The following is a 23,132-nucleotide window of genomic DNA, read 5'->3' on the forward strand; positions in this document are numbered from 1 at the left end:
TTTTTTTTCCATTTTTGGATGCAAGCGTTCAGCAAATAAAAAGTGATGCCAAAATTCTTTTTCTGCATTAACCATGCATTTACATGAGCAAGTTAAGTGATGTGATTGAGATTTGGTACTATTGTATGGAAAGTACTGAAAATGTTTGCCTCAAAATTCATTTTCACTGGCATTTCTTGACGAAATGACATGAAATTTGGTACAATGAAGGATATTAGTATGGAAAAAAGGTGTTAGATATTAGATTTCGAATTCATATTCATAAATAAAATCTCAATATTTTGTTTTTTAAATTTTTGTTTATTGATTAACTGAATAACATAAACTTTTAAATTATACATATATATTTATATTAAAAAAAAATATTTATCATGAATTTATGCAGCTTGCACCGATTGTTTTTGTGAAGAACTTATTTTATCGCCTAAACTAAGTGCCATACCCTAAAAATAAACAAAAAGAATTAATTGTATACCCACAAAATTTTATAATAAGAAAAATAAATATTACTTGACTCTTAGCTCGAATACGAATGTGTCCGGTAACTTTGGAATCTGCGGCATCAATTGGTTTTTCAATGCTTAAATTGGCAAGAGCGCTTTCACCAAAAATTGATCTATTTTTTTCAAATTTTTTTTTTGTTTCATTATTTTTAAGAACAAAAAATATCTTTTTTGAAAAATTTTGTTTTACCTTGCATACATATTGGCAGCCATAAATCCACATTGGCCAGATAAAGCTTTCTCTGGAGTCAAGCATTTCATGTTGGTGCTCTTGAGAAGATGCTTCAAATACTCATGCAGGTCAGTGAATGTTGTATTGACAGTAACCTGAAATAAGACTAAGTTAAGCTCCAAACTAAATTTAAGAATAAATTCAAATAAAACCTTATTTTCCCATTCAAAATCTTGCCACATTTGACGGAATTCAGTATCTGTGCACGAGGCTGGAATGATGTAATCCATTATGTCAATGTGGATGGTATTCAAGACCACAACATTTGTATTGATAGAAGTGTCATAAACTATAAAAATTAAAACAATTATAAATGATTCTCAACTATTAAAAAAATCAATTCATTCTTACCAATATTTCCAAAGATAATTCCATTTTCAGTCGATGAGACTTTTACGTTTGCTTTAATATTACAGAAATCATGTGGAGCCAAAACAACTGGATGGGGACGTTCCACAAGCTTCAAATCACCCAATGTAGCCAATTCGAGAGTACAATTTTGTAGGGTATCATCTGAAATAAAAAATCATATCATAATCCTAACTCGAGAAACTATCTCTTCTTTTGGTTTGCATACTTGTCTGGTTAACAATCAACACATCCAAAACAATATCGTATTGGTTGACATTAACATATGCCTCTGCATAAACAGGATCCGAAAAACCAGTCAACTGGGTAACCTTGTTCAATTTATTATTTGGCGATGTAATATCGCTTAGATTGGTTGATTTTGTGCCAGCCAGGGCTTGATTCAAGCTCGACTCGAAAACATTTTCACCCAACTGATTATCGCGACCATTGGACAACTGAGCAAATACAACCGGATCGTCGGGTTGTACCTTAGCTGTGACCTTTTGTTTTTCTTTAATAATCCGTTGTTCTTCCTGGAATATCACAAAACATACGATTTTTAAAATTTTAATTCCCCCCAAATGACGGTCTTTTCTCACCTCATGCTGAGCATCCAACATTTTTCCAAGGGCATCACGACAATAATGCTTGAAGACCTCTACCGTTTCGGGAGTTCTTTCGCTGAGTGTTTTCAAACAAATAAAGATTCTATCCATGTCGTCGTTTGTAATGGCTTTTGTTGGGAAACCAGACTTGCCCAAATGTAAAATAGAACTCATAATGAGCATAACTTGAGCACAAAGACGGTTCTGTTCGATCTATTTAAAGAAAAATCATTGAAAACTAGCTCAAATACGATTAAAATTTTGAATGTACCTTGTCTCCTTCGAGTTCAATAAAACGTAGAGCCAACTTCGTCAAAGTAGCTGACAGCGATCCTCCGATGAAGAAATCCCCATCCATTAAGTATTGCCGTAGTGGTGGACGTTTTTCCTTCTTTACAATTCTAAAACAAAAAATTTCACAAAATTAGCTGAAAAATACAAAATATAAATTAACACTTACGGAGCCAAACTAAAGGCACTTTGAGTGGCATAAGTACCATCGGAAGTAACTTTACTATTCGGAGCCTCCTTTTGTACATCGGCGGGTTTTTCTTCCTCGGGCTGATCGCCAGCCAAACGTTTTTGTTCAGCTTCAACCATTGGAATCTCACCCAAAGTCTGCGTAATGACTTCAATGACCTCCTTAATTTGTCCCTTCGAATCAACATACTCCCCAAGAATCCATACAGCAGCCCGATGAATTTTTGAAGACTTAATTTGAGGGAATGCCTCAATTAGTTTTTCAACAATCAGATTTCTCAACGAAGGGAACTTTTGTATGGCTTCGCGAATAAAAATGAGTACATCGGCAGCGGCTAATTCATTAGTATCGGATAAGAATTCTACAAGAACTGGAATAACATTTGCAGCCACATCTGGGAATTTGATGGAGCAACTATGCAGAGTGCGAACTAAGAGTTGTCGGTATTTGCCTGTATCTTCATGTTCGATATTGTGTGTTTTGGAGACTTCTTTTTTCAATACCAAAACCATTTCGGCAATATTCCGAGACGAGACCAAATCCATAGCTAATCCCAAAGTCTTTCGACGAACTTCAATATCTGGAGCAGCCAATACTCTCAAAATGTCCATGACCAAATCTTGCATTACTTTTTCCATATTTTCATGTTCTTTCATAGCAATTAGACGATCCAAGACTATGAGTTTGACGTTGTTGTCACTTTCTTTAACAATCAACTCTATATAGCAACCAGCTGCAGCTTTAATTGCTGTAGGTGCCGATGAGAGAGTAATGAGAGTTCCGGCAGCTTCATAACGCACAGCGTTTGATGACGAATTTAACATATTGTAGATGCATCGAATGAATCGGGAACGTTCGGCTGGATTGGCATGGCATACTTTGTAGATCAATTCTACAATGACCAATTGCAAAATGTCTCCGAAATTATTGACCTGATCAATGCAGGATGCCAAATAGTTCAAGGCACGTTCTTGGTCTGCATGCAATAACATCAGGAAGGCATTTCGCTTGCATGGCATATCTTGTTGAGTATCGAGGAAGTTGGCAACCAATTCTGGACCATCGGGCACAAGCCAGTCAAAGTTCTTGTAAATTGTGAAGATTGCCAGGACAGCATTGCGTCGGACATAGGAATGACGATGATCTAGACAAGCCCGAATGGCAGGCATAAGAGGCTCCAATAATTCGGGTTCTTTGAGTTTGCACAAGAACCGCAGAGTTGATCCGCGAAGGAATTCGTTGGGATGTTGAAGATCCTATGAAGTAAAAAAAATGTATTATAGTTTATAGCGTGGTTGTTTTCTAAGCCAGGGTATTTTTTAGAATTGATTTTTATCCATTTGACCTTAATTTGTACTTTAAAGCTAATGCTGAATAGACCAGTTTTAGTGCGTTATCCATTAAAAATAAGTTTAAATGCAATCATTTAAGCCTTGATTTTCAGGGAATTTAAAACGCAAGGCTTAGTGACAAACAACTATTAGTTTATTAATTTATGGAAGAGGCCTACAATTTACCGCCTATTTTTTCCTCGACAATGATACTCTTGAAAACCCCCGAACAAATTTGTTAGGTGATCCATTGCAATAACCACTGCACCACGGGGATCATAACCTTATTTCAGTAATTATGCTCAATCAATGGTGGTACGTCTTGGCGTCAGTAAAAAATTTCTACTTTTGCCCAAAACGTTTGTAGCTCTTTAAGTCTCTCGCGTGCTATTTCTCTGTTAGTGATACACGAACACAAATAATACCTGATTCGGAATAATTTGCTCTCGTTGTAAGAAATTAAACACAGCCCTTTGAACTCGTACAATATTAGCTTGTTATTGCGAAACTTCGAAATCCAGTAAAAATCCAAATGCAATCATTTAAGCCTTGATTGATTCCAACAACAAAAACTAATTTAGAATGACTTCAATTTTTTTCTTCCAGTAAATATGAGTTGGGATAAACTCTTCGGTAGAATTTGAAACCATCAAACATCAGATTTAAAATCAGATTGGCTTTGGAGCGTTTTCGAGAAAAGATTTCGGTTAAATTTGCATAATTCTCACGAAAACACGGTTAATACCGAGGACATATCGAAATTCTTCACATGGCCTACAAATGTCAGTGTACAAAGTATGTTTCTTTCATAACATTTACAAGATCGACTTATTGTTCACGTTCAGTAGGTGCAAAATTAAGAACTACATTGAAGTACTTTGCAACACTCAGTGGAAAATATCTCAACTATTCGTTATTCCAATGTTCTTCAAATTTTTAAAGTTTATTAAAGTTAAATTAAATTAAATTTTCAAATAACATATTCGAGGTGTCACAATTTTCCCGAAAACGAGAATTAATTTTTTAAACGTGACTGCAATATTGAAATTTGACTTTTATTTTTTTTTATTCGTATTCATGTATCCGATAAGCGGAACAACCAATTTTATCTAAAACTTATACTATGTTTCCACCTTCCCTAAATCCGCAATTTAGCTAAGTAGATTTAGAATAAATCTCGAGATCTATTCTAAATCTACTTCGGTAAATCACGGATTTGGGTTGGGTAACTTTCACCTACACTTAACCCGAGATTTTGAATAAATCTCGAGATTTATTCTAAATCTACTTAACTAAATCTCGAAAATAGGGTAGGTGGAAACGTAGTATTAAGCTGAAATACACAAATCTCATTTTGCATTAAAATCTATTTTTTTAAATTTTCTATTTGAAATACATACAATAAATTGTGAAAAAATTTTGATGCATACATGAAAGTTTGAATTAAAAAACCAAGTTTGATAAAAATAAAATGCACGAGTGAGTCGCACGTACTTGCTCTTATGTTATAAGTTGCTGGTAGCCACTTAGCCATGATTTAAGAAAACGCTTACTTTGGTATGCCTTTACTCATGTTAATGCTAATTTCTCCGTTAATACTAATGATAAAAACTTCGTTAAGATCATGATTTTTAGGAAAAATGTTATTATAATTGCATTGTTAAAATGTTAATATCTTTTTTGTTTCTTCAGATATTAGTTTTTAAAGCAGTTCATTTTTTCTTGCTAATGATAATTTTTGAGGCCAATGTTTTTTGATAAATTTGTGATAACATTGTTTTTTTTTTTTTTTTAATTTATTCTTATGAAGAAAACAAAAAATTGATAAATTGTTTTTTTGTTTTTGCTTAAGTCATAAAAGGGTAGGTTAGGTTAGGTAGAAAAGGCTTGAAAACGACTGACACACTTAGACCACTTATTAGTTCGTTGTGGTTCCATGATTTTGCAAAGAAATTCCCCACTAATTAAACCAGTTGGAGCTTTTAATGAAGCGTTGAAGATGGAAGATGTCAGTATTAATTAGTTCATTAGTATCTTGTAAGAAATATTTTTCCAAGTATAATTGCTGTATACTTACAGTTGCGTTCAAAATAATAGTAGTGCCTGCAACAAAATAACATTTGTTATATTTACGGTGCTTCTATGGTTAAAAATTTAATTTCTTTGATGTCAAAGTTTGTAACGGTCAATTACTAATAAATGTATCGTAATTTTAAAATGAAAAAGAAGGTGCCAAATAATTTTTCATTGATTTTTGGTTGTTCTTTCGAATTTGACCTGTTCAAAATAATAGTAGTTAAAGTTATTTTTTAAGAATTTAAAAGCGGTTTATAACTTAGAATATTTATTTTTGGTTTAAAAGTAAGTACTCATATAATTTGAATAATTTTTCAACAAAAAACGATTTGTTTCGGTTTTAATCTATTTAAAGTTCGAAGAGCAAAACACTGCAGTTCGGATAACGGAAACTTATACGAAAGCTGCTTGAAGAAAGGAAAACCTACTTGGAAATTCAAGTTTATATTAGGATGCTCCCCTACAATGTTAGCCAATGCAATAAAGTCAACGAAAGACCCGAAACGCGCGGTAGAAAAAGAAAAAAGACCGCCGTAGATGACAGGCGTATTGTCCAGACGAGCAAAGTTGAGCCTTCTGCATCGTTGTTTCACATCCAGAAGGCTTTAAGCCTGGATTGCAGTGCAGTGAACATTCGGAGGCGAATGTAAGACACTAATTTGTACGCTTGAAGTCCACGAAAAGTTCAGCGAAACATGTTAAAAAGCGTATCCAGTTTGTAAAAGACCACATAAACTGGCCAGCAAAGTAATGGCGTAACATATAGTTTACTGATGAGAGTATATTTGTCCCCTTTGGTGGTACTGGATTATTTGGCACCTTTTTTATTTTAAAATTACGATACATTTATTAGTAATTGACCGTTACAAACTTTGACATCAAAGAAATTAAATTTTTAACCATAGAAGCACCGTAAATATAACAAATGTTATTTTGTTGCAGGCACTACTATTATTTTGAACACAGCTTTACGTCTACTGGAAAGGGTAGGACATGAGCAGAGAAGATGTTGGATTGTTTCTTCTTCTTCCTCTTCGAGGCAACTTCTACAGAAGTTGCCTTGATGAGGCAGTGTCCTGTTAAGACACCTATTACAGAGCTGAAACGCAATCTGCTTAGAGACAATACATTTTTTGAAAGTTTTTGATCTAGCCTAGGCCAGATTTGATTGGTCGTTTGGCATGTTATAATGTTTGACTATCTTATGTCATAAAAGGGTAAGAATAAAAAAATTTAGTTTTAGATAATTTTTATTTAAAATCTTGTTGCAACAAACACGAAATCAGGTCAAACTAAAGCTCACTTTACAAGTTTGGAAGATCTTTCAAGGTTGGCACATATTTTGAAAATGGTTACCAATTGAAGGTTTTGAATGAGCAACAACAACTTACCAATTTAATTTGGCAACTAGAGGATATGACAATTCTGCCAATATTAGAAAATGTACCAATTATGAATACCAGGCTTGAGAGAAAACAAGATGTCATTTTAACGAAGAAAAACAAACATAATCGGATAATCATAAAAAATCATTATGAAAATGACCAATTTTTTTTTTAAGATATCGTCCCTTTTCTTATTTTGTTGTGGGTCGTCAAGTTTTCTTTTAAATTTAATTATGACGTCATTAAACATGTTTAATTAAAACATGAAACAACTATCACCCTTATCACTAACTAAAAAAACCAATTAAGGTTACGAATCTTGAAAAAAGTCACGAAATTCATGGTGCACGATTTTATATAGATTGTTTTTAATTCGGAACTCGAGGACGGAATTTAAAGTTTTTAAGAGGGCAAGTTTTACTAACATGATGAATCAATTCGTGATAAAAATTGAAAAATAAGGGTTTCGTGTCTGAAGGTTGTTCAAAGATTCTAACAAACATTGAAATTATTTCTCTAAATGAAAATTTCCAACAGTCACTTACCTTTCTGTATGCATCACAGACAAGAATCATTTCCTGCAGGAGCTTTCCATCGGATGAAGTTTTCGGAACGATCTCCCAGAAAATCAACAACAGCTTTTTAATAGTATGGTTTTGCAGTGGCAAAACAAATCGAATTATTGTCATAAGCAAACCCGAAAGTCGCTCCCCATTCAACAGCAATTGGATGACTTTCTTTAAAGTTTCAATTTTTAAATTAACATCGCCCTTTTCCAAATCTTGTTTCAATTGCATTTCATTGATTGGCTCCGAGTCAGCCGAATTGATAATTGTATAGCATGGTCCTTCGGCGAGTGCCATTATGATATTTGTTTGGAATTCTTTGAAAGAATGATGGTTTAGATGATATTAAAGTGAAATAGAAGAATAAATTGTGAAATATTTGATGATTTTTCACTCAAAATTGAAATTTTCACAAAGAATTCAGACACGGAACAAAAAATAAAACAAGTGATGTTTAGCCGATTGACGTGTCAGATTTTCTTGATTTTTACATGTGTCAAAATGGATGATTGGTGCGCTTGTGGCGGTCAGCACAGGAAACTGATTACACAGGGATGTGAAAGAATGTCAAATGTTTGAATCTATATAAAAGGCGCGTTCCTGTTCAGCAACTTTTATCTTCTGAAATCGTTGGTAAAGCTAGGGTTTAGCACTGGTTTAAGGGTATATATGTTGATATAGCAAAATCCATGCATAAAGCAATGCTTAACTACTGCTAATCCACCGAAACGAAAATGTCAGCTAAATTGTAAGCCTTATGAAGCTGAAGCAATATGATAAATTTTCTAGTCTCCAAAGTCGACAGAAAAAATGCCAACGAAAAAATATCAAATCAAATTATAAGTAGGTATTCAAAAAAAAAAAAACATCAGAAAATAAGTTCTAAAGCCAAGTACGTGGCTGAAGTGAAACGAAATTTTCCATCCAAAAAAATAGCACAACGAAATCCTGAACGTAAAATTTCGTTTTTTCAGCACCTCTAGAGAAAAATTGAAGAGTTTTCACTTATTTGTCACATTCACAACGTTTCCACTTAGCTTAAATCCGAGATTTAGCTAAGTAGATTTAGCACAAATCTCGAGTTTTATTCTAAATCTCGGATTGAAAGTCGGTGAAAATCTTATACTACGTTTCCACCTACCCTAAATCCTAGATTTAGCTAAGTAGATTTAGCATATATCTCGAGTTTTATTCTAAATCTCGGATTGTAAGTAGTTTAAAATCTTAGACTTAGGGTAGCTGAACCCAAATCTGAGATTTAGCGAAGTAGATTTAAAATAAATCTCGAGATTTATTCTAAATCTACTTAGCTAAATCTCGGATTTAGCGTAGGTGGAAACATAGTATTATACTACGTTTCCACCTACCACAAATCCGAGATTTAGCTAAGAAGATTAATACTATGTTTCCACCTACGCTAAATCCGAGATTTAGCTAAGTAGATTTAGATTAAATCTCGAGATTTATTTTAAATCTACTTCGCTAAATCTTAGATTTGGGTTCAGCTACCCTAAATCTAAGATTGTCGCCTACTTTCAATCCGAGATTCAGAATAAAACTCGAGATTTGTGCTAAATCTACTTAGCTAAATCTCGGATTTAGGATAGGTGGAAACGTAGTATAATACTACGTTTCCACCTATCATAAATCCAAGATTTAGCTAAGTAGATTTAGCATAAATTTCGAGTTTTATTCTAAATCTCGGATTGCAAGTGGCTGAAAATATTAGATTTAGGGTAGCTGAACCCAAATCTGAGATTTAGCGAAGTAGATTTAAAATAAATCTCGAGATTTATTCTAAATCTACTTAGCTAAATCTCGGATTTAGCTTAGGTGGAAACATAGTATAAGCATAAATCTCGAGTTTTACTCTAAATCTGGGATTGAAAGAAGGTGAAAATCTTAGATTTAGGGTAGCTGAACCCAATTCTCGAGATTTATTCTAAATCTACTTAGCTAAATCTCGGATTTAGGTCAGGTGGAAACTAAGTATTACATTTTTCTAGATTCAAAGAGCTGCTATGACGGTTTTTTATTTTTAATTATTTTTTTGTTTTTTACTAAGCATTTTGATATTTTTTCTTGGTTTTGAATAAATTTTGATTTTTTTTAATTTTTAATTTGGCAGAAATGAGTGAAAACTCTCAAATTTTTGGCTAGATCTGCGTACTGAAACACAAAAAGCAAAACGAAATTTTTCGTTCAAGATTTCGTTAAGTCAGCTATTACACGAAGCCTCAAGAGGCTTGACTCTTTTTTCTAATTTTCTTTTGATAATCATTCTGTGAGGCGCGTACTATTACATGATGCCTCTTGAGTCCAGGCCTCAAATTTGACATTTCTCTTTTGATTTAAAATGTGTTGTTGTTGTATTGCACCAAGAAGCAAAAAGAAATGAAAGGGAATTTTGAAAAAAGAAAAAGTGGAAAAAGAAACGTCAAAAAAGAGTCTCAGAATTCCGACCCACGACTCTCTGGTCGGATAATTTTTTGTTTCATCTTTTTTCTCTTTTGCACTCATTACGTTTGAAAAGAGGAGCGCCTCTTGAGGCTTCATGTAATAGCTGACTAACGAAATTTTGTATTGAAAATTTCTTTTCGCTTCAGCAGCGTACTAGGCTTAAAACAAATATTTTAAATGAAAAAAAAAAACTTTCAACACAAGTCTTTTGAAAAAAACCCAGGAAAATTTTAAGCCAAGGTTGAGCCACTGTAATTCAGCCGAGGCCTCATTTTTGTAATAAATAAAAATAAATACAAACAAAAAATCAATAAATTTATAAATTCAAAATAGATCTCTCCTTATGGGACACGTCTAAAAATCAGAACTTAAAAAACCACCAAAACAAACACACCTTAACCGAAAATCTGGCATCTGTCATTTTTTTGAACAAAAATTTTCTGTCTCTCCCGTGTCAAACAGGAAAACAGGGGTGTAAAAATCACTCTTCCGAAAACCACCACACAAAAAAGGAGAACGAAACGAACAAAAAGGTCTTTAACCTGAATAAAATTTCGTGTATTTCCTCTTTTTTTAATATTTCTACGAAAAATTTAAAATACCTAACACGCCCGTTTAAATATTTTCTCAATACCACTTCCATAATCATTCCAACTTTGTGACACGAAAGAAAAAAAAAAGACAAACACAAAAGTCAAACTCACTTGGTAGAAAAAGTTATCACTTTTCTCTCCGCTGTGTTTGTTGAAGGAACAATGGCATCCTCCCAACAACAACCAAAATCATCATCGAATGCAAATCCAATTGGACTTAACGATAACGATGCCCATTCCCAAATGGAATACCGACTGCAACAAATGCACATTTCCAATGAAGGTAAAACTAAAGAATACCATCATCATTTAGAACGACCACCCGGCGGCAACAGCGGCAGTGGAGGTACCATGGAGACATTAATTCGTGACGCACACATGTGTGGGCCAACAACGATGACAACGACAACAATGCCTCTAACAAAGCAACAACAAATGCCAAATGATTCATACAAAATCTATGAGCGAAACAATATAATCGCTGCCTCCAAGTACGCTACTCCGAGGTCCATAGAGCAGCTCACCTTGAACAATGAGAATCACTATGAGCTCAAGCAACAGCACTCACCTGTTTATGAGAATTTAGACTTTTATTCGGGGGCACAGTTCGAATCGAACAACACCAGGGCACAGCCACAGTCGCCACAGAATAATTATGGCATGAATAGCAACAGCAATCGGGTGCAATATTTGCCAATGCAGGGAGCAATCAGTTCTAGATATGCTCATACGCCAGTTCCCGATGTGGATCCAACTCCCATCTATGAAAATGTTATACCTCATTCTGGTAATTGACTTCATTTGTCTTTTCAGTTATTTATTCATTTTGTATGTCTTTTAGGTCAAAGAGCACAGCCACAAGCATCACCTGCTACTGCAACCATTTATCAATTGGTTGAAATGCAACAACAACATTCACCTCATCATTCTTTAGAATCGCCCAATGCACTTTTGAGTCATAATGATGGTGCAAATGCATTAGCCGGGCCCCAACATCGACGCAGTATTTCAAATTCTTCTCTAAAAACTAATGCCGCCACGGTGAGTGCTTCGCCAAACCAACGCTATCGGAATTTGTCGCTGCCGAGTCATCTTATGTCGCCTAATCAAACGCCAATTAACAACAAAGTTCCTGATTATCGGACACAAAACCCTAAACTAAACCAGATTCCGCAGGTAGGCATTCATTTTTGTCTATGGCCTGATCTATGTTTTTGTTTGCAAGCGAGGTTAAGTTTTGGTGGCAAGATCTCCCCTCGTCTTCTCATCTGGCGAGCTTAATGCCGTGCTTCGCAAGCAAGCCGCGTCCCTGGAACTTAACATTTCTTACTTACCTATCCAAAAACTTCCTTTCCCAAATTTAAGCAGCCACAAACCATGTTTTGAAATTGAAATTTAAAATTCACTGTAGGTTGTCTTATAAAAAAATGGACAAAAGGAGAGAAAAAAGTCTATTTTTTGTTGTTGTTTTTTGAGAAAAACTATATTCATAAAACTACAGCACTTTTTGATTTTGGTAGATGCCATAGATACATGATTGCGGTAAATATTTTTAGCTGTTATAATAAACTTTTAGACCATAACAAATTTATAAAAAGTTGTCATGTAAACACATTGACAAAATGTTGTATGTAGGAAGAAAAAAAGTTAGTTTATTTTTAGCTTTTTTCATGAAAAATTTGTATTTATTTGTATTCAAAAAATTATTATTATACTTTCTATGCAACATAATATATTACGTTTTTAGATGGATCTAATTATTTTGAAAACTTTTCATATACAAAAAATGACAAAATGATAAAAGTAAAAAAGAAAACAATATTTATAGACACTGTCTAAGCTGCTTCTAAGAAAGACTTAAGTTTATCCTACTCAAATTACATTGGATAAACCCCAGTCTAAGATAAATTGGGGTCTAAAAACGACTATGAATATGCCCAAATTTATTTTCGTAAAATATGATTGGTTCCAAAAAATTATTCCTTTTGTACTACAATACGTACAGACATAAATAAATTCTAAATCTTTGGCTTAAACATTATTTTATGAGATGGTATTTTTATCTTATCCATTTTGTATACAAGAAAGTTGTAAACAAAATTGTAATTTTCATTTTAGTAACTATTTTTTTTACTACATACAACATAAAGATAATTCAGTGATTATGATTCATTTGAATTCATAAAAGTATGTAATTTTTCATCAATATTTTTTTATTAAAAATTAAAATTATCGTCCGTAAGCTAACTTTACAGACAACAACTTTATTTTTTTGTAACTTTCCAAGACAATGTATACCTAAACCATTGCTCAATAACTAGAATCGCTACTGATTAGTTTGCAAATACCTCGAACAATTGGCAATCAAACCGAAATTTTATTTAGGATTTTGTCTTCTAGATGTCAAATCTCTCGATAATAGTGAACCTAATCCTATTTTCTACCCATTCAACTTACTGACACCTCCTCCGCTCCTCTTGCTACTCAACAGTCCACCAACTTGAAGGCCTTTATCACTCAACAAAAATAAAATACATTCTTCCTCTTTATTTTAGTCACCAATGCATCACATTCCAAATAGAATGTTATCATCTCCCAAACCATTAGCGCCTGGTCAAATGGGAATCAATATTTCCTTGAATCCGAACTACATCGAGGATATAAATAGTTCTGATTATGTTTGCATGACTGCTAATTTAAATAGAAAACCTCCACCACCGGCTCCGCAAATAGAAAAATCTAATGCCAACCAACCCAAGGATATGATGAAACAACAACAGCAACAACAACAACAGCAGCTACAAACCGCAATGGCTTTGGGTGTGGAGAGAGCAAATAGTGCAGCTGGAATGAGGTCACCTTCATTGCCACCAACAGCAACATCGCCCACACCTTCACAAGGAAGCACAGGTGAGAATATCATCAATCAAATTGAATGAGAAACTATTCCAAATAAAAATACAAAATATATATGTATATTTTTTGCTATTAAAGGACTATCAAAAAATCTATTGCCGTATAGTGTGACACCACCCCGCCCAGCTGGGCCAACTGAAGCACAAAGGAAAATCGAAGAATTAACACGTCAACTTGAGGAGGAAATCGAATTGAGTGAGGAACATGGAGAGTATTTTGGTAAGAAATTATATTTTATGACCTACGTTTAGTCATCCAATTCCAGCATTTAATTAAAAAAAAGGGTTTTTAATCAAGATTCTGAAAAAGATATTTTGTATCTTATACAAAAATATCTTTTTCTTGATGTTACAACAATAAAAGTATTCAGAGAACTGAAAACTTTCCAAATGACAAGCCGTTGAAGTCTGAAATAGTAATTTCATGCAACGGATCGACTTGAAATTTTTTCTCCTAGAAATGTAATCCAAGTATATTAGATGCAACAAAGGCGATCTATCAATTATTTTTGATAATTCTGATATATTAATTCAGTTATAGCGTCGAAGAAAGCTAATATCAAAAAAATTATAAAAACAAAAAAGTATTTCTCTCTTAGAACCCAATGTTATTTTGGTTTATATAAATTTTCAGGAATTTGTCACACATGTGGCGATAAAGTCAAAGGTGCTGGACAAGCGTGCCAGGCAATGGGCAATCTATATCATACAAATTGTTTTATTTGTTGCTCTTGCGGTCGTGCATTGCGTGGAAAAGCTTTTTACAATGTTCACGGAAGAGTCTATTGCGAAGAAGATTATATGGTAATTTAAATGCAAGCAATTATTAAAGACAGATAACATTTAAATGAAAGAACTTACTTGATTTACAGTATTCGGGATTTCAACAAACTGCTGAAAAATGTGCAATATGCGGACATCTTATCATGGAAATGGTAAATCTAATCTGAATTAAATTATAAAAACATTTTTAACTTAATTTTCTTTTTCGTTACAAGATACTGCAAGCAATGGGAAAGTCCTACCACCCAGGTTGTTTCCGTTGTTGTATTTGCAATGAGTGCTTGGATGGTGTTCCATTTACTGTTGATGTAGATCACAAGATTTATTGTGTCAACGATTATCATAGAATGTTTGCCCCAAAGTGTGCTAGCTGTGGAAAGGGTATTTTTTCTTAATCTTTTTCTCTTTAAAAAACACATCATTTAAAGATTCTTTTGTTATTTAGGTATTACACCTGTTGAAGGAACTGATGAAACTGTTCGCGTTGTTTCCATGGACAAAGACTTCCATGTAGATTGCTACATATGTGAGGAATGTGGAATGCAGTTGACTGATGAACCAGATAAGCGCTGCTATCCGCTGGACGGAAGATTACTTTGTCGAGCATGTCACCTTCAAAGATTGGCCTTGCAAGCATCGCCACATGCCAGGCACACAGAACCAGTGTGTGCTTCGTATCAGTATATGGGTTAGATATAAACAAAAAGACAAGAAAAATTACTTTCGTGTACTTATGTATTTGAAAAGCGAAAGAGCCAATGCGACAAAAACTAAACGGCTTAAAGTTCGATATGTTTTTATTTATTTAAATTAATTTTAAGTTTTTACTTTATTGTAATTATGAAAGACAGATAATTATTAGGGATTTATGTGTAATTTTTTTTTAAGCTTTAACTGGTGTGGTTTAAAGACCTGCTGCATTATACACAAAAAAAACATGCATTTACTTTAATGTAGACTCAAGATATTTGAAAAAGAAAAACAATACGCACATTATATCATTGCATTTAAAATGAAACATGAAAATAAGATATTTAACAAGTGCAACGTATGTATAACTACATTTTAGATACACATTTATACATAAATTATTTATATTTAAACAAAAATTTAGATAAAAGTAGAAATTTGTACTTTTTACCAAGCAATTACTTCATTATATTTCATAATTATTCATTAAGCTTAGCGCTTGTACAATGTTACATAACACATTTATCTATTCCTATATGGGTGATTATATTATATGTAACTGAAAAAATAAATAAGCATTGTAAGCAGCTAAAACCAGGACGTTCCAATTATCCTAATGGATGAACTAAATATATACATAATTATGCTAAAATTTAATGAAAGTTTAATTTTATTTGGATTTGTTAAAAAAAAAGCAACACGGGGATTTTGGCGGACATAGAATCTGCTATAGAGGGTGTAATTCTGCGTCGATACCAATCGTACAAATTCAAGAATTAATTTTTCTGACCCCCTCAATACCAGATTTCTCGTCTTTGCTGGACTGGAAGGCTGTTAAAATAAAAAAGTTACGGTATTTTTCGTTTTAAGTTTCCTTATTTTATTGTATTTATTTTTAAATTCAGTCCCATAACGTCAATATGTGTATGAAACAACAAAATGCAAAATAGAGCACGTATACGCCACAGTGTACGCGGAGAAAGTAGGTACACATAATGTAAACTACAACTTTGTCCTAGGCATCTTCTGGCATCTAAGAGTCCAGCAAACGTAGAAGTAAAGAAATAACCAGTGAAATATGTACGTATAAAAAGTACTTATTTTCCACTGAGTACCTACCACCGAACTCGAGTACGGAGGTCTTGAAAGTAGTATAATGCTGGATTTACATACGTCTGCATGCAGAAAAGTAAAGGGGGATAGATATTATACCTGAAACCCGTACGTATGTGCCTGGCAGGGTTCGGACTTTACTTCGATCGAAGTAGATTTACTTCGATTTTGGGAAAAAAATAAAATCTACTTCCCTACTTCTCTTTTTCAGGATCTACTTCTATTTTTTGATTGAAAAATATTTTTCAAATAATAAATTTAGAGAAAGGGATTTAACTTCAATTTTAAATCTGGTCGAGGCATTGAGAAATAAAGCTCAACTGAAATCTCAAAAGATGAATGGAGGTCAATTATTCTTCAAATTCAAGATATAAATAAAGTTTATGAAAGTAATTTTGACTGATTTTGGAGAATTCCTGATCAAAAATTTGTTAGATTATGCTAAATTAACCGTTTTACCCCAAAGCACCGTTACAACCACTAGATGAGAAAGGTTTTTTGGAAAAGATCATAATAAAAAAAGTAAAGAAAAATAATTTTGTTGAAAAATAATTTTTTTAGAATAAATTTTTGTAAATAAATGTTCTGAAAGTTTAATTTTGAAATCTACTTCCGAAATTTAGGATCTACTTCACTTTTTTTTTCAAATCTGCTTCGAAATTTTGAAACTGAAGTCCGAACCCTGGTGCCTGGCTACACAGTGATTTTTCAATCCATTGAAATGCAGACGTATGTAAATCCACCATAATACTTCTATTGGAGTACTTTCGGCAGCACTGGGTACACTACTCATAAGTAGAAATCTAGTACTATTAACTACATGTGCACATTCCTATGAGTTGGAAATGGATTTAACGCATTGGAACAATTTGAAACTCTTGAGCATCCATATAAAATGAACTTTAAAATCAGATTGACCTTAGAATGTTATCGTGAAGAAAATTCTGCTTTACTTTGCTTACTTACGGAAAAAACGCAAATGTTGCACTAATTAATGACAAATTATTTACAAAAAAAATCAATTGAATAATTTTTATTTTGCAAATGTGCTAGTTTGTTTTACTGTTCCGTTCTTGTCTGTTCCTGAATGTCTAAAAAATGTAATAGATCTCTATACTTACCATGTACATCCCTGGCACAACAACTGTCAAAATAGAAATGTCAAAAATTTACATGATTTTTTGTGGTTAGAAATTTCGCGGCTGTTTAACTTCACTTCTGCTGTACGGATTTTCAATTTTTCATCCACAAATTGTTTATTAAATATTTTATAAAATAAAATGGATTTTAGTTCGTTATTGCAACAAGCCCAAAGGCTTACAAATGAAACACAAAACTCTGAAGAACTTCCACGAGTTGAGCGAACAATATCACAAGTATTGCAAGCAACACAAGAATTGCACTCACGCGTTACCCAAACTGGCGCTCAAGATATTCAAGCGTAAACAAATAAAATATAATTTATGAAATCTAATTATTTATTATTAATTTTTATATCAGTCACATCCTTCTTGGTTCGAAGGGAATCGATTTACCAAAAATCTCACAAAAACTTGAAACATTGAGCACCAGGAAGACATTCGAACCACTTGATCCAATTGCTGATACAGATATTCAGAGTTTTCTCAAGAATGAAAAAGAAAATGCCATATTGTCGGTTATTGAGGAAGTTCATAAAAATGTAAGTTTCCTTTGTGTTATTGTTTGAAAGAAAAATTTTCATTCCTCAGCATTATAAAGTCCATCGGAATATTTCAGGCACAATGCATGTGGTTGTCACTTTATATATCCTACACTCCTTTTCAAATGTTCAGTACTCAGATTTTACTTACAGTATTGGCAAAGTAATAATTCTAAATACAAATTTTTGTAAATTTAAATACAAAAAAAAATAAAAAAAAATACAAGTCATTGTTTAAGATGTTAGCAGGAACAACAAAAAAAAAAATAATGTAAAACGTTTGGTTATTTTTCTTGTTTCTCTATGTCAAACCATTTTATATCGAAAAACAGAGTTTTTTTTTTTGTTTCATTAGAATAGGTACACATGAGGCTTTCATTTGAAATATGTACATTATTTTTAATTTTGAGAAGCTTTTTCTCTAGAACTAAAGGACCTTTTGAAATAAATGTTTTAAGGATCAATAGAATTTCTTTCTTTCATTCCATTTGATATAAAAAGAAACCCTTTATTTTTAAGGCCTTAAATCATACAACCTATAGATAATTGGACTTGACCCATTATTATTCTGAACGCCTCACATAAAGAATGATGTAAAATTGGTCCATGAGATGAATTTAAACCAAGTTCTTTAAAAAAAAAAGTAATTTACTTATGTGTAATATTATTTTTATTAATAAAAAAAATAACAAAACTGTCATGCAGTTGCAATATTTAATATCTTTATGCAATATATTTAAATCTGTTCTCTAATTTGTTAAATGGTGGGTTATGAAGAATCTTTGTCTTAAATTAAATTTAATACACTCCAACTTATATAGGATTTCAAAAAACTTCAATCGTATTCAATTCTGTTCTTGGTTTAGTTGTGGGGTCTTTTAAAATTTAGCCATTTTAGGTTATTGGAACTTTTGGCCATTCTATTTACTGTCCTAACATTAGAAATAATAACTGTTTTTCGCTCTTTATCTTGTCGCTTTTACACCGAAATTATCAGCAACCGTTTGCATTTACTCGTCTATGAGTGGTTTTTTGTAGTTTTGTACCACCATTCATGTTTTTTTTACCCACTGAATATTATTATCTGAAGTGAGAATAGTTCACATTCACACTTGTTAATTTTTTTAACCGTACCATGTCTGGTTTATCTTTATTTCTTATTTTATTATTAGGGTGTTTACCCAAACTTAGCGATTTTAATCCACCAATGGTTTCATTTCTATTTGCCATACGATTTGTATGGGAAAGATTGTGTATTTGTATTTATAATTTTTTATCTTTTTAACGGTTCATCCAAAAGGCTTGACAAAATCATTTTCGTTTATAAAATTGCCCGCTCTACAAAAAAGCTCTTATTAATTTTTTTGATTTACCCCCGCGTTTCGAAGTTATTCAACTTGGAAATATAAAAATTAATTTTTTCTCATTTTTTCCGATTTTTTGACGAAATTATTAGATTTCTTCAATAAATTCGAATTATTCATTTTTTCAACTAAAAATTATTTTAATTAATTTTTCGTGTCCGTTTTTTTTAAATTTTATGAATGCAATTTTGTAGAGCGTTCAATTTTATACAAGAAAATGATTAAATCTAGCCTTTTTGATGAACCATTAAAAAGATAAAAAATTCTAAACACAAATACACAATCTTTCCCATACAAATCGTATGGGAAATAGAAATTTGCGATGCGGCGGTACTAAATGTTAACATCAAGGGCTGAAACTTTTACAGCATTTTTTTTTTCGTCATATCCAACAATATTTTCAACAATGCTTTGAACAAAAAAAAATTTTTTTTTGAATCAGTCTAGTGTACCCATTCTAATGAACAAAATATAAATTAATTTTTCCCTAAAAAATACTTTATAAGGAAACCGATTGGAAAGTTATGGTCCTTTTTGAAATAATCATCACCGTTGCTTAAACTAACAGAAAACAATAAAACGTTATTAGGTCGTGACCACTATTGGGGATAAACGATTGATGAGCATTTGGAAACTTGTGTACCTATTCTGATGAAAAGGAGTGTATGAATGACGGTTTCACAGCTGAAACGGACCCAGTAAAAAAAAAAGAAAAAAATTCAAATCTAGTGCCAAAATCTGCCCAAGGTTTGACCATACTAAGGTCTATCATTAGTTTGATCCAATAGTGTTTCGATTCAAATTGTCATTCAATGGCAGCGTCTTTACTTTAATTCGTTATATCTCCGAATTCACTTTTTGTGACTTGGTTCACTTCAGCTCTTAGCCCTCCATATAATCATCCTTATAACGCCCTTCGTCCATTACAGTCATACCAATCAGCACAGAAGCAAAAATGGGAGCACATCAAGGCTGACTGGCGACAGGAAAAACTCAAGCTACTCAACGCTCTTATAGGGCCATCCCAAAACTGGATAGATATTCAAAAGATTCCCGAACAAACAATTCTGAATGAAACTTCAGGAAGTCGTTCGTGTTTGAATCATATTGTAAGTTAATAAAAATCAATTTAATCTTTTCAAAAACATATTAAACCATCAATATCCACTCATCTTCTAGGAAATGGCATATGCCCGTGAAGTTTGCGAATACAATGCCTTGGTTAACAAAGGTGCTCTACGTCCTAATCTTGTACAAAAATTCGCAAAAGTCGCCGAAAACTTTGAAGATCAGAAAATATCTGAAATCTGGGAAATTATGAAGTACATGGTAAATGTGACACCAGTTTCACGAAGTCGTGATCCCATCCAGAGTCGTTGTCAAGTTCATCAATTTATCGATCAGGCTAAAAAATATCTAGAGAATCGATATAAACTGTACATGTCCACAATTATTAGTGGAAATTTACGTGAAGCACAAAGAGGTGGTGTTCCGAGTATTTTTAATTTGGTTTCTTCATTTGTTGGGTTGACTCTGAATCAGGGATCTTGTTTTGGACTTCAAGATGTTACTATTGAAGGCAAACCACTTTGGCCAATGGTGTACTATTGCATGCGATGTGGAGATTTGCAATCTGCTTTGCGCTGTATGCAAATGGGAGGGTGAGAATACAAATTGTTTTAAGTTTTTCATGTTCCACAAAGTCAATAATTGTTTTTAATTTTCTACAGAGCTGGTCATGAAGATTTCATTCAAGTTCTAGAAGATAAAATTAACAAACCCGAACAGAAAATCAATTCAAAACTAGAAGGGCAACTGAAACTGCATTACTGCAATAAAATTAAAAATTCCACAGATCCATTTAAAAAAGCGGTAAGAAATTTTGAATGAATTCAATATAAGCAGAATTTCACTGCGACCTTTTATGTCTAGTTTTAACTAAAAAAATTTGTACTATTAAACCTTCGATACATTTAATTTTATTTTTGGATTAACATAAATTCTTGCTGTTTATAGGTCTATTGCATAATTGCTGGTTGTGATATTAATGAACAACATTTAGAAGTCGCCAAAACAACTGACGATTTCTTATGGATTCAATTATCAATTTTACGAACTGATTCACCCGACAACTCAGAAATCCTAACATATTCCGGTTTGCAAACCATGATTTTGGAGAAATACGGAGAAAAACATTTCAATGCTGGCGAACAGCGTCATTTGTACTTCCAAGTTTTAGCTCTAACTGGACAATTTGAAGCTGCCATTGAATTTTTGTCGCGTACTGAAAAATATCGAACACATGCTGTCCATATTGCTCTAGCCTTGAATGAGCTATTTTTACTTGGAGGGACGAGAAATGTTCAAGAACCATTATGTGAGTATGAATAAAAAGATTTTGTAAATGGAAGATGTGAAAATTTGTTAATTTTTGCAGTATCGGTTGACATTGAAGATCCAGTTCCAATGCGAAGATTAAATATCGCCCGATTGGTCATGTTATATGTCAAGAAGTTTGAAATAACTGATCCCGCAGAAGCCCTACAATACTTCTTCTTCCTACGAAATCTCAAGGATCCCGAGGGGCGTAATTTGTTCCTCGTTTGTGTCAGTGATTTGGCAATTGAATGCAGGAATTACGATCTTATTTTTGGTAAAATGCAACCTAACGGTATTCTTGTAGGGTAAGTTACAAAAAAGAAAGACAAAAGATCCCTTTTTATTAAAAAAAAAAATTACAGAGGACTTTTTCAACAATTTGATTGTGTTGATTTTGATACACGAACAGCAGCTGGTATGGTTGCAGAAGACTTGGTCAAGAAAGGAATGTTTGAAGATGCCATTAAGATGTTTGATATAGCAGGCGTAAGTAGACATAAAATATCTTTCAAAAACAAACTTTTAATCTTTAAAATCTTGAATATCAGATGCAAGGTCAAGCTCTGCGATATATTTCCATTCTTTTGTCGCAAGTGGTACATCAAAGCTCAAAGAAAGGATCACTCAGAGAAAGATTGCAGGTCTTGGCTAGTGATTTCAGTGACAGATTGAGAGGTAAGTTGAGTAATTGCAAATAATTCAAATCTCAAACAACTTGTTTTTACTTTATAGGCAACAAAATTGAATGTGAAGCCCAAATCATTGCCACATTCCATCTACTCAACGAACTTGTACAATTTTTTGATTTCTATCATGAGAAAAAATATAATTTAGCTTTGGAAGTTTTAGCCAATACGAAACTTGTTCCAATGTCAATGAATGATCTTGAAGATTCAATCAATAATTTCAAGCGAATTGGTGGTGAAATTTGTAAAGTTTATCCAGATATCCTTTTGGCTACAATGGACATTCTATATAGTCAGTATAAGAGTATTCGTGGCAAGGAAGGAGGTGGTTTTATTGATAGTGGAAGAGATAGGGTAAATTATAATGAAATTTAGTTTAAAATTGATCAACAAATAATTATGGTTTTTTTTATATGATGAATAGCAATTGGCACATTTGAGAGAAAAAGCAAAAGCACTTACAAATATGGCTGCAACAGTTCCATACAGAATGCCTGGCGATACAAATAACCGTCTGGTGCAGACTGAAATTTTAATGCATTAAGAATAATAATCCTTTTTTTTTTATTTGTTTCTATTACATGAATGTTTTCTTTATTTAATAAAATACTATCGTAAAATAGGTTATATTTTGTGTTATTGTACTCACCAACTTTTTAAAAATGATTGGCGGGCATGTTCTTCTTTATAATCATATTTGGATTCGACGAATCATAGAGCTGCTGTTTGGCCATCTCAGACAAATCATTTTTAACTTTTTGAATAGCTGGTTGTCAACTTGAAGCCCAATGATTTCGTCGTTTATTCATGCGACAACTTCTGTATTTGGCGTAGTTTGGTGGATTACATTTCTTGTGAAAAGGAAATTTTAGAATCATCGATCGCCTTACAACTTGGACCAACCACAGTAATTTGCTTAAAGGGGATTTAGAGCAGCA

General features: G+C 32.9%; 3 protein-coding genes across 4 annotated transcripts; 2 read left to right on the forward strand and 1 right to left on the reverse strand.

The window, feature by feature from the left end:
- Positions 1–310: 310 nt before the first annotated feature.
- LOC129910581 (coatomer subunit beta) lies at positions 311–8,013 on the reverse strand. The gene is made up of 10 exons (XM_055988007.1): positions 7,510–8,013; positions 2,152–3,428; positions 1,963–2,092; positions 1,686–1,904; positions 1,313–1,619; positions 1,087–1,248; positions 888–1,024; positions 694–830; positions 511–616; positions 311–443 (listed from the first exon to the last, which is right to left on the reverse strand). Exons 1-10 carry the CDS (start codon positions 7,825–7,827, stop codon positions 378–380), a joined length of 2,859 nt encoding a protein of 952 aa, XP_055843982.1. The 5' UTR covers positions 7,828–8,013; the 3' UTR covers positions 311–377.
- A 2,406-nt stretch (positions 8,014–10,419) lies between these two features.
- On the forward strand, positions 10,420–14,986 carry LOC129910733 (LIM domain-containing protein jub-like). 2 transcript variants are annotated; one of them, XM_055988225.1, is made up of 8 exons: positions 10,420–11,370; positions 11,425–11,759; positions 13,139–13,493; positions 13,578–13,718; positions 14,133–14,302; positions 14,353–14,433; positions 14,497–14,662; positions 14,727–14,986. In XM_055988225.1, the coding sequence occupies exons 1-8, from the start codon at positions 10,746–10,748 to the stop codon at positions 14,972–14,974; spliced, it is 2,121 nt and encodes a 706-aa protein (XP_055844200.1). In that variant the 5' UTR covers positions 10,420–10,745; the 3' UTR covers positions 14,975–14,986. The 2 variants fall into 2 exon arrangements, with proteins under 2 accessions (XP_055844200.1, XP_055844201.1); XM_055988226.1 differs by having other exon boundaries at positions 10,421–11,370; positions 14,371–14,433.
- Positions 14,987–17,267: 2,281 nt separating this feature from the next.
- On the forward strand, positions 17,268–22,781 carry LOC129911284 (nuclear pore complex protein Nup93-1-like). The gene is made up of 11 exons (XM_055989019.1): positions 17,268–17,525; positions 17,585–17,765; positions 20,059–20,238; positions 20,309–20,790; positions 20,860–21,001; positions 21,146–21,506; positions 21,567–21,813; positions 21,871–21,994; positions 22,057–22,183; positions 22,241–22,548; positions 22,619–22,781. Exons 1-11 carry the CDS (start codon positions 17,365–17,367, stop codon positions 22,736–22,738), a joined length of 2,433 nt encoding a protein of 810 aa, XP_055844994.1. The 5' UTR covers positions 17,268–17,364; the 3' UTR covers positions 22,739–22,781.
- Positions 22,782–23,132: the final 351 nt, after the last annotated feature.

This window comes from Episyrphus balteatus, chromosome 2 (assembly GCF_945859705.1).
Source record: "Episyrphus balteatus chromosome 2, idEpiBalt1.1, whole genome shotgun sequence".
NCBI classification, from domain to species: Eukaryota; Metazoa; Arthropoda; class Insecta; order Diptera; family Syrphidae; genus Episyrphus; species Episyrphus balteatus.

Excerpts from the sequence above, each read along its gene's own strand:
- LOC129910581 (XM_055988007.1), bottom strand. The coding sequence starts at position 7,827 with ATGGCACTCGCCGAAGGACCATGCTATACAATTATCAATTCGGCTGAC. Across the intron at positions 2,093-2,151 it reads AGTGCCTTTAGTTTGGCTCC|AATTGTAAAGAAGGAAAAAC; the intron begins GTAAGTGTTAAT and ends TTTTTGTTTTAG. Across the intron at positions 444-510 it reads GTATTCGAGCTAAGAGTCAA|GGTATGGCACTTAGTTTAGG; the intron begins GTAATATTTATT and ends GTTTATTTTTAG.
- LOC129911284 (XM_055989019.1), top strand. The coding sequence starts at position 17,365 with ATGGATTTTAGTTCGTTATTGCAACAAGCCCAAAGGCTTACAAATGAA. Across the intron at positions 21,507-21,566 it reads AAATGTTCAAGAACCATTAT|TATCGGTTGACATTGAAGAT; the intron begins GTGAGTATGAAT and ends TAATTTTTGCAG. Across the intron at positions 22,184-22,240 it reads TTTCAGTGACAGATTGAGAG|GCAACAAAATTGAATGTGAA; the intron begins GTAAGTTGAGTA and ends TTTACTTTATAG.
- LOC129910733 (XM_055988225.1), top strand. The coding sequence starts at position 10,746 with ATGGCATCCTCCCAACAACAACCAAAATCATCATCGAATGCAAATCCA. Across the intron at positions 11,371-11,424 it reads AAATGTTATACCTCATTCTG|GTCAAAGAGCACAGCCACAA; the intron begins GTAATTGACTTC and ends TATGTCTTTTAG. Across the intron at positions 13,494-13,577 it reads ACCTTCACAAGGAAGCACAG|GACTATCAAAAAATCTATTG; the intron begins GTGAGAATATCA and ends TTGCTATTAAAG.